The sequence below is a fragment of the Tachysurus vachellii genome, chromosome 26, assembly GCF_030014155.1.
Source record: "Tachysurus vachellii isolate PV-2020 chromosome 26, HZAU_Pvac_v1, whole genome shotgun sequence".
In the NCBI taxonomy this organism is placed as follows: Eukaryota; Metazoa; Chordata; class Actinopteri; order Siluriformes; family Bagridae; genus Tachysurus; species Tachysurus vachellii.
This window is the reverse complement of record NC_083485.1, coordinates 228,918-240,000: the sequence shown is the minus strand read 5'-3', so window position 1 is coordinate 240,000 and position 11,083 is coordinate 228,918. Positions and strand designations below refer to the sequence as shown.

Here is an 11,083-nt window from a genome sequence, read left to right as displayed (position 1 = left end):
AAGTGTGCAGTAATAACTGTAAGTGTGCAGTAACTTCTGATCAGTTCTGTACAACTGTGTAGAACTTTATTCTGTTCAGCATTACTGTTAAAGTCAGGACACTAAACATTCTCTTTGTCCTCAGTCTTTGGTGCACAGACTTGGTGTATGAGACATTTTCTCAGTTCATGGTCAGATGTTCTGATATTTTCATTTAGAGATCAATCTGAATTCCTTGTTACATCAATGATGGTAAGCTCCTGGTCCAGATGCAGCGATACAGACCCAAAGTCAGATGGACACCGATTTGTTCCTGAACTTAAATACTAACCCTAAAGGTTCACAAACTTTTGAGTGACAGTGTATGAAGTTTACAGGCTGAAACACTCTGTTACAGATAAAAAGTTCTCATTATAAACCTCTAACATAAAGGAGACTCAGCTGTAGGGTCACATGACTCACCCTCTTGTAGTAGTTTTTTATTTTGGTTGCCATGCCGACCTGAAGCATGAGGGGTGGGTACTCCTCACTGTATTCTGCCAAGATCAGGTCTCCATCTTTACCTGTCAGGTCCTGATTGGTGCGCATGAAGAACATGTCCCCGCCCCCTGAGGCCTGTCGTTCCTGCTCCCTTATCTACACACACACACACACACACACACAGCATGAGGAACATGTCCCTCCTGCCCTGAGTCATGGTGCCCTGAGTCATGGTGCACCCTAATCCAGACACACAGACCCTCACACACACACACAAAGACCCCCACACAGACCCCCCCACACACACAGACCCCCACAAAGACCCCCCCACAAACACAGACCCCCCACACACAGAGAGACCCAGAGACACACAGACCAAGAGACACACAGACCCACACACACACCCACACACACACAGACCCACACACACACAGACCCACACACACACCCAGAGACACACAGACCAAGAGACACACAGACCCCCACACACACACCCAGAGACAAACACACACACACACACCCAGAGACACACAGACCCACACACACCGAGACACACAGACCCACACACACACCCAGAGACACACAGACCCACACAGAGAGAGACCCACAGACCCCCACACACAGACCCCAACACACAGACCCCCACACACAGACACACACACACAGACCCCCACACACAGACAGACCCCCACACACAGAGGGAGAGACACATAGAGAGAGAGAGACACACCTTGGCCTTCTTCTTGATGTGCTTGAGGAGGGGCTGCACTGAGTGAGGTCCAGGCTGAGAAAGAAGACCGAAGGAGTACTTTTTGAGTGGGGGACGGTGGAACTGACGCAGCTTCATTGGGCCCATGTGGGTCGGGAAGAACGGCTGCCTTAACTCCAGCGAGGGTATAGAGTGCTGTGTGTATGTGTGAAAGAGAGCGAAACACAACAGAAACATGAGAACAACAGAGAGAAGGAAATAACACTTGTACCTGAAACTGTACCTTACAACACCAGCAGAATACCTAGAGGATAACAACAACCCCAAAGTGTGTGTAAACTTTTACCCCACCTGAATGATGTTACCCCCAAACGTGCCCCTCAGCCCCTGCTGTTTCGGGTAGTAAAATTCATCATTGGACAGATTCCATGGGTCTTTAACCTCCGGCTGGGACATGTTCTACACACAAACACACACAAATACACACACGTCTGTAACCACCACAGTTCACACACTAAAGAATTACAATACAACAATTTTAAAAAAATGTCAATATTGGACATGTTCGGGTTATTTTTTTGCACTAAATATTATGTGAATGGTGTGTTTGTGGTTGGGGACATGTCCACTGTGGACAGGTGAGGACGTGTAACCTGTTGAGGTTCTTCTTTAATGACACCCGTTTTCCCGAGTAGGATGCGGCTTTTTTTCAGAGAAGACTCCTTCTTGTTATCTTTAGATGGAGAGTGAGACGTCCTCTCCTCCTTCTCACTAGGGATCTCTGTACACACACACACACACACACACACACACACACACACACACACACACACACACAGAGGCGTTCCAGTTTACTTATCTATAAGAACAGTTTACCTATCAGAAGGGCTTCTACGGAGAAATAAAGACAAGGTGTAATAAAAGGTTCAAATGTACCCAGTATGATGTTCTCATCGTTGGGGTCGAGGACCAGGACAGGAGGAGACAGCAGATGGTCCATTTTCTGATCATCCCAGATGATGTTGTCTTCCCATCGTCCATACACAAGCTCTTCATTATCAATTGGGAAAATAGAGTACCACAGAGCATCGCCCTCATGGGAAACTGCGCGCACACACACACACGCACACACACACACGCACACACACACACACACACGTCCAATCACACTTAATAAGGTACAATAAGGTTAAAAGATGTGAAGTAGAATAAAACTTATAGTTATAGGCTTATGATTTTGTCTATAATCAGGAGAACTGATATGTATTCGGAGCAGTAAGGTGTGGTTTGAGACACGCCCAGTAGACACGCCCAGTGTTTATAGTGTTCAGTGTGTATCCTAACCTTCTTGGCTGTGCTTGTCACGTTTGGAGATTGTTACAGAGGCAGTTTTGGGAATGGGGGGCGGAGTTGGGGGAATCAGCTGGGAATTACTGCGACTCAGACCTACATTGCACGTGTACACACACACACACACACACACACACACACACACACACACACACACACACACACAAATCCATAGAATGGTGATCAAATGAGAAACATATTAACTCACTCCGTTTAAGTGCTGCTGCTAGTTTGTACGTGTGTGTGTGTGTGTGCATGTGTGTGTGTGCATGTGTGTGAGTGCATGTGTGTGTGTGTGTGTGTGTGAGTGTGTGTGTATGTGCGTGTGTGTGCGTGCGTGAGTGCATGTGTATGCGTGCATGCGTGTGTGCGTGCGTGTGTGTGTATGCGTGCGTGTGTGCGCGCATGTGTGTGTGTGAGTGAATGTGTGTGTGAGTGCATGTGTGTGTGTGTGTGAGTGCATGTGTGTGTGTGTGTGTGAGTGCATGTGTGTGTGTGTGAGTGCATGTGTGTGTGTGTGTGAGTGCATGTGTGTGTGTGTGTGAGTGCATGTGTGTGTGTGTGTGAGTGCATGTGTGTGTGTGTGTGTGTGTGTGTGAGTGCATGTGTGTGTGTGTGTGAGTGCATGTGTGTGTGTGTGTGTGTGTGAGTGCATGTGTGTGTGTGTGTGTGTGAGTGCATGTGTGTGTGTGTGTGTGTGTGAGTGCATGTGTGTGTGTGTGAGTGCATGTGTGTGTGTGTGTGTGTGTGTGAGTGCATGTGTGTGTGTGTGTGAGTGCATGAGTGTGTGTGTGTGAGTGCATGTGTGTGTGTGTGTGAGTGCATGAGTGTGTGTGTGTGAGTGCATGTGTGTGTGTGTGTGAGTGCATGTGTGTGTGTGTGTGAGTGCATGAGTGTGTGTGTGTGAGTGCATGTGTGTGTGTGTGTACCCATACCCTGTTGTGCATTGTAAGCATTAGCATTGCGGGTCATGCTGGAGGGAAGCCACCCTGCCAGACTGGCTCTCTGGGTCTTAGTGCCCTTGTGTTTCACATCTTCTCCATTCCAGATGATGTCTTCCTCCCACTGTAGCTGTGTGACCATGAGGAAGAGCTCATCCTCCAGCTAGACACACACACACACACACACACACACAGAAAGACTACACATGAGTGTGATTGTAAAGAACAGTGTGTGTATGTTTATATATATAGAGAGAGAGAGAGAAGTGTGTGAGTGTTATACAGACCTCAGCCTGCTGCTTGTCTTGTTCATTACTCTGCTCTGCTTCAGGTGTGTGTGTGTCAGTGTGTGTGTCAGTGTGTGTGTCAGTGTGTGTGTCATCGTTATCTTGATGCAGCATGAGGCCATAGTGAAACCCTGCCCCATCCTCTGGGACCCCCAACATGTCATACCACAGCTGAGCCGGACCGTAGCGCCATTCAGCTACGCGTGGTCTTGACTCACACACACCCTCACCCTCACACACCACCGACACACTTTTACACTCCACTGGGGCCATCATGGAGATCTATACACAGATACAGAGAGTAAAAGTCAGACAGACAAGAAGAGAGATAAACTGTCACTGAGTTTATAGACTATAAAATAAATAACAGCTATGTGTTAAGTATTTCAGTAGCTTTATTCATTAACTAGTTCTTACCTGCCTACAAACTACAGTCTGCAAAATGACCACATTGTGTGTGTGTGTGTGTGTGTGTGTGTGTGTGTCCCACCTCATCATCAGACAGACACTGCTCTGGTGGAGGGGGAGGGGCATATTCATAATCCCACCCAGATTTCTTCTTGTCTCCCCCCTCTGCAGAGTGTGATTCGCCGTCAGCAGTGGGCGTGTCCGAGTGTGCGTCTTTGTGTTTCTTCTTCCTCTTTCTCCGAGCACTGCGCCACACTGATGGCATGTTCTTACCTGGTCCAAACAGACGCAGGAACCGCAGAACCTGAGACACACACATGCGTGCACACAGAGAGAAACACATGTAATAGCCTAATACATTTACATTCTCAACAGGTGAGTGTGTAACTATGAGAATGTGTGTAGGTATTCAAGCACACGTGTGTGTGTGTGCGCGTGTGTGTACCTGGCCTGGTCTGAATTCGGGGAACAGCTCAGTTACTTGAGGCAGAGTTTTAGCTGCATCTTTCTGCATGATTCCAGCCAATGGTAGTGTGAGACTGGACTGTAGCCCCACCCCTCCTGTGGCTGTCGGCCTATCACACTCACTCTCACTGTCCGACGAGCTGCTAAACTCTGCCTTTTCCCCAACAGAAGAAGGTGCAATGATGGAGGGAAGAATAATACCATCCCCTTCATCACTCACTACAGAGAGAGAGAGATATAAAATGTAGACAACTCTGATGGTCTGGCGTGAGTGTGTGTGTGGGTGTGTGTGTCCATCTCACCACTGGAGCTCTGAGCGAGTGAGTCTTCCTTCTTGCCTGTGACTGGCTGGCTCGGGGGCGGGGGTGGAGGCATAAGCTTAGCGTCAATGTCCTCAGAGTCAGCGTCATAATCATCCTCATCGTCTACACACACAATTTGTGCACACAAAAGAAAAGGAGAGAACATGATCCAAAAAGTTCTGAAACAGTCATTTGTGCGTATGTGTGTGTGTGTGCGTGTGCATGTGTGTGTGTGTGTGTGTGTGCGTGTGTGCATGTGTGTGTGCATGTGTGCGTGCGTGCGTACCTGTTCTATGTGACAGTTGCATGCTACTCATGGCTTGTTTGTATTTTCGAGTTTCATCTTCAGCAACTTCACTGATATCTGAATAATCCACTGCATCATCAGTGCTCTTCACCCAGCCTACAAACACACACAAAAACACACACACACACAATAAGTTGCTGGTTTCTTCGATAAACCTCCCACACTGGCCTCACACCCTCTCTCTCTTACACACACACACCGTCTGCATCAGTGCTCTGCTCGCTGTCCTCCTCAGTGGCTGTGATCTCTGTAATGAGCGCGCCCAGGCCAAGAGAACCCAGACCTGCCAAGTGCTTTTTACTTTCCTGAAGAATGCCAAAGAAAAGGAGACAGAAAAAAGGCGGGAAAAGGACAGACAGAGACAATAGTGCCAGTGAGATTGTATTAAATATTACTCATTTTATTCTTTCTATAATTTCCACTTTTATACTGACATGTAATTACTATTGTCTCTGCTCACCGTGTCCAAGACGCTGTCATCCTCCAGCTGTCCATCCTCATTGATGTTTCCGAACAGGAAGCCCGTCAGGTGGAAGGGACGGTCCTGATCGTCCTCACTGTCGGAGTCGGACATTCTGGACAAAATCAACCAATCAGCAAACAGACTGATCTTCCAGCAACAGAGTAACAGTGATCTGCAGTCAGTAAGTTGTGTATGTTGTGTTACAGTCATATACAGTCAGTAAGTTGTGTGTGTTGTGTTACAGTGATTTACAGTCAGTAAGTTGTGTATGTTGTGTTACAGTCATATACAGTCAGTAAGTTGTGTGTGTTGTGTTACAGTGATTTACAGTCAGTAAGTTGTGTGTGTTGTGTTACAGTCATATACAGTCAGTAAGTTGTGTGTTGTGTTACAGTGATTTACAGTCAGTAAGTTGTGTATGTTGTGTTACAGTCATATACAGTCAGTAAGTTGTGTGTGTTGTGTTACAGTCATATACAGTCAGTAAGTTGTGTGTGTTGTGTTACAGACATATACAGTCAGTAAGTTGTGTGTGTTGTGTTACAGTCATATACAGTCAGTAAGTTGTGTGTGTTGTGTTACAGTCATATACAGTCAGTAAGTTGTGTGTGTTGTGTTACAGTGATATACAGTCAGTAAGTTGTGTGTTGTGTTACAGTGATATACAGTCAGTAAGTTGTGTGTGTTGTGTTACAGTGATCTACAGTCAGTAAGTTGTGTGTGTTGTGTTACAGTCATATACAGTCAGTAAGTTGTGTGTGTTGTGTTACAGTCATATACAGTCAGTAAGTTGTGTGTGTTGTGTTACAGTCATATACAGTCAGTAAGTTGTGTGTGTTGTGTTACAGTGATATACAGTCAGTAAGTTGTGTGTTGTGTTACAGTGATATACAGTCAGTAAGTTGTGTGTTGTGTTACAGTGATATACAGTCAGTAAGTTGTGTGTGTTGTGTTACAGTGATCTACAGTCAGTAAGTTGTGTGTGTTGTGTTACAGTCATTTACAGTCAGTAAGTTGTGTGTGTTGTGTTACAGTCATATACAGTCAGTAAGTTGTGTGTGTTGTGTTACAGTGATCTACAGTCAGTAAGTTGTGTGTGTTGTGTTACAGTCATATACAGTCAGTAAGTTGTGTGTGTTGTGTTACAGTCATATACAGTCAGTAAGTTGTGTGTGTTGTGTTACAGTGATTTACAGTCAGTAAGTTGTGTGTGTTGTGTTACAGTCATATACAGTCAGTAAGTTGTGTGTGTTGTGTTACAGTGATTTACAGTCAGTAAGTTGTGTGTGTTGTGTTACAGTCATATACAGTCAGTAAGTTGTGTGTGTTGTGTTACAGTCATATACAGTCAGTAAGTTGTGTGTGTTGTGTTACAGTCATATACAGTCAGTAAGTTGTGTGTGTTGTGTTACAGTGATTTACAGTCAGTAAGTTGTGTGTGTTGTGTTACAGTGATCTACAGTCAGTAAGTTGTGTGTGTTGTGTTACAGTGATTTACAGTCAGTAAGTTGTGTATGTTGTGTTACAGTGATTTACAGTCAGTAAGTTGTGTGTGTTGTGTTACAGTGATTTACAGTCAGTAAGTTGTGTGTGTTGTGTTACAGTCATATACAGTCAGTAAGTTGTGTGTGTTGTGTTACAGTGATCTACAGTCAGTAAGTTGTGTGTGTTGTGTTACAGTCATATACAGTCAGTAAGTTGTGTGTGTTGTGTTACAGTGATTTACAGTCAGTAAGTTGTGTATGTTGTGTTACAGTGATTTACAGTCAGTAAGTTGTGTGTGTTGTGTTACAGTCATATACAGTCAGTAAGTTGTGTGTGTTGTGTTACAGTGATTTACAGTCAGTAAGTTGTGTATGTTGTGTTACAGTGATTTACAGTCAGTAAGTTGTGTATGTTGTGTTACAGTCATATACAGTCAGTAAGTTGTGTGTGTTGTGTTACAGTCATATACAGTCAGTAAGTTGTGTATGTTGTGTTACAGTCATATACAGTCAGTAAGTTGTGTGTGTTGTGTTACAGTGATCTGCAGTCAGTAAGTTGTGTGTGTTGTGTTACAGTCATATACAGTCAGTAAGTTGTGTGTGTTGTGTTACAGTGATTTACAGTCAGTAAGTTGTGTATGTTGTGTTACAGTGATTTACAGTCAGTAAGTTGTGTATGTTGTGTTACAGTCATATACAGTCAGTAAGTTGTGTTACAGTCATATACAGTCAGTAAGTTGTGTATGTTGTGTTACAGTCATATACAGTCAGTAAGTTGTGTGTGTTGTGTTACAGTGATCTGCAGTCAGTAAGTTGTGTGTGTTGTGTTACAGTCATATACAGTCAGTAAGTTGTGTGTGTTGTGTTACAGTGATCTACAGTCAGTAAGTTGTGTGTGTTGTGTTACAGTCATATACAGTCAGTAAGTTGTGTGTGTTGTGTTAGTCATATACAGTCAGTAAGTTGTGTGTGTTGTGTTACAGTGATTTACAGTCAGTAAGTTGTGTATGTTGTGTTACAGTGATTTACAGTCAGTAAGTTGTGTATGTTGTGTTACAGTCAGTAAGTTGTGTGTGTTGTGTTACAGTGATTTACAGTCAGTAAGTTGTGTATGTTGTGTTACAGTCATATACAGTCAGTAAGTTGTGTATGTTGTGTTACAGTCATATACAGTCAGTAAGTTGTGTGTGTTGTGTTACAGTGATCTACAGTCAGTAAGTTGTGTGTGTTGTGTTACAGTGATCTACAGTCAGTAAGTTGTGTGTGTTGTGTTACAGTGATTTACAGTCAGTAAGTTGTGTATGTTGTTACAGTGATCTACAGTCAGTAAGTTGTGTGTGTTGTGTTACAGTGATCTACAGTCAGTAAGTTGTGTGTGTTGTGTTACAGTGATCTACAGTCAGTAAGTTGTGTGTGTTGTGTTACAGTCATATACAGTCAGTAAGTTGTGTGTGTTGTGTTACAGTCATATACAGTCAGTAAGTTGTGTGTGTTGTGTTACAGTCATATACAGTCAGTAAGTTGTGTGTGTTGTGTTACAGTCATATACAGTCAGTAAGTTGTGTGTGTTGTGTTACAGTCATATACAGTCAGTAAGTTGTGTGTGTTGTGTTACAGTCATATACAGTCAGTAAGTTGTGTGTGTTGTGTTACAGTGATCTACAGTCAGTAAGTTGTGTGTGTTGTGTTACAGTCATATACAGTCAGTAAGTTGTGTGTGTTGTGTTACAGTCATATACAGTCAGTAAGTTGTGTGTGTTGTGTTACAGTGATCTACAGTCAGTAAGTTGTGTGTGTTGTGTTACAGTCATATACAGTCAGTAAGTTGTGTGTGTTGTGTTACAGTGATCTACAGTCAGTAAGTTGTGTGTGTTGTGTTACAGTCATATACAGTCAGTAAGTTGTGTGTGTTGTGTTACAGTCATATACAGTCAGTAAGTTGTGTGTGTTGTGTTACAGTCATATACAGTCAGTAAGTTGTGTGTGTTGTGTTACAGTGATCTACAGTCAGTAAGTTGTGTGTGTTGTGTTACAGTCATATACAGTCAGTAAGTTGTGTGTGTTGTGTTACAGTGATCTACAGTCAGTAAGTTGTGTGTGTTGTGTTACAGTGATCTACAGTCAGTAAGTTGTGTGTGTTGTGTTACAGTCATATACAGTCAGTAAGTTGTGTGTGTTGTGTTACAGTGATCTACAGTCAGTAAGTTGTGTGTGTTGTGTTACAGTCATATACAGTCAGTAAGTTGTGTGTGTTGTGTTACAGTCATATACAGTCAGTAAGTTGTGTGTGTTGTGTTACAGTGATTTACAGTCAGTAAGTTGTGTGTGTTGTGTTACAGTGATCTACAGTCAGTAAGTTGTGTGTTGTGTTACAGTCATATACAGTCAGTAAGTTGTGTGTGTTGTGTTACAGTGATCTACAGTCAGTAAGTTGTGTATGTTGTGTTACAGTGATCTGCAGTCAGTAAGTTGTAATAAAGAGAAATAAAAAGATAAACACAGATCTATGTAATGAATGGGAAAATTAGTATTTGTGGTTTCTGTGTCCTGTTTAATGCAGCAGATCGACAGTAAATCAGACAGTAAATCAGACAGTAAATCAGACAGTAAATCAGACAGTAAATCAGACAGTAAATTTAGTTTTTATACTAATGGACTTATAAAGTCAGTAAAAACTTCCTGACCTCTCTGAGCTGTTTACAACAAGGCCGTGACTAAATCCGCGGACTCGAGTTTACGGTCCCCCGCCGCATGAAGCCCTTCCTCTGGGACGCGTCCTCCGAGTCTCCCGCTCAGACACTTCACTTCATTCAATGGCGTATTTAGCACAAAAACATTCGCCTTCACGCTCGTTTACAGGCCGTTAATTACTGTTAATTACTGTTTGTTCAACATAATTACAACTATTAAAGAGATTCTGCAGAAATGATCTGAATATTCAGCACAGTTAGCTTGCCGTAGTGTTTACGGTGCCTGTTTCTGGTTTCCGCTACAACTAGACTTCCGGTTTGCAAGGACCGCCCACAAAGAACATTTATATTAAACCTATTTAATTTATACATTAGATTAAATATATTTATACATATAAATACAAGGACTCTGTATCCCTATGTTTAACAAAACACGTCATTATATATCATATTTAACCTCTTCAGACCCAAATGTCCTCATATGAGGACATAACATTTTATAGTTATAGTATAGTTATCAGCTATGAATTAAGAGAAACAGTCAGTAGAAATTGTAACGTACACAACAGTAGCGTACGGGTCTCAGGAGATTATATAAATACATAATATAAAATATAATGTTATAAATATAATGTTAAAAATAATATTTAATGATATAAAATTCATTTATATATAATATTTAATGATATAAAATAAACTCATGTTCACAGTTAATGCAGTGTGTTTTCACCTATCAACAGTATCTGTATTCTATACAAATCTTTTTAAACTTTATTCATTTTTTATTGTTGTTTATTCACAAAATAAACATAAATGACAATCTAGGACTTTTACTAACATTCTTGTGTCACAGTTTGTTATTTCACAATTCATTAATTTAGTTTAAAAAGTTATTCAGTGACTCTTTTTATCTAAACTAAATGCAATAAGGAAATGTGTGGAGAATAAAATAACAGAATCGAAAATAATAGTTTTTTTAATAAATTCTAGTTCAGATATATTTGTCCACTGGTTCCAACGTCTCTCAGGGTAAAGAGGGAAGTTTACTACAAGACTCTTCTCTGTTCTGGCACCAAGGTGGTGGAATGAACTTCCCCTAGAGGTCCGGACAGCTGAGTCACTGGATATTTTCAAGCGGCAGTTGAAGACCTACTTATTCAGGAAACACTTCAACTAGAACTTCTTTCCTTATCTTTTGCATTAAAAAACAAAAAAACA

The 11,083-nt window shown here is 42.2% G+C and overlaps 1 protein-coding gene across 2 annotated transcripts in view; it reads right to left on the bottom strand.

The window, feature by feature from the left end:
- The window catches only part of taf1 (TAF1 RNA polymerase II, TATA box binding protein (TBP)-associated factor), a 31,584-nt gene extending 21,425 nt beyond the window's left edge, over positions 1-10,159 (bottom strand). For both annotated transcript variants that reach the window (XM_060862424.1, XM_060862423.1), the window contains exons 1-15: positions 9,860-10,159; positions 5,689-5,803; positions 5,428-5,533; positions 5,208-5,324; positions 4,922-5,044; positions 4,600-4,838; positions 4,237-4,458; positions 3,747-4,028; positions 3,454-3,622; positions 2,513-2,614; positions 2,105-2,272; positions 1,822-1,949; positions 1,520-1,627; positions 1,190-1,363; positions 442-615 (exon numbers count right to left, since the gene is read on the bottom strand). In XM_060862424.1, the coding sequence (XP_060718407.1) occupies positions 442-615; positions 1,190-1,363; positions 1,520-1,627; positions 1,822-1,949; positions 2,105-2,272; positions 2,513-2,614; positions 3,454-3,622; positions 3,747-4,028; positions 4,237-4,458; positions 4,600-4,838; positions 4,922-5,044; positions 5,208-5,324; positions 5,428-5,533; positions 5,689-5,802 (2,226 nt within the window). In that variant the 5' untranslated portion in view covers position 5,803; positions 9,860-10,159. The remainder of the gene's footprint in view (positions 1-441; positions 616-1,189; positions 1,364-1,519; positions 1,628-1,821; positions 1,950-2,104; positions 2,273-2,512; positions 2,615-3,453; positions 3,623-3,746; positions 4,029-4,236; positions 4,459-4,599; positions 4,839-4,921; positions 5,045-5,207; positions 5,325-5,427; positions 5,534-5,688; positions 5,804-9,859) is intronic.
- Between the last annotated feature and the right edge of the window lie 924 nt (positions 10,160-11,083).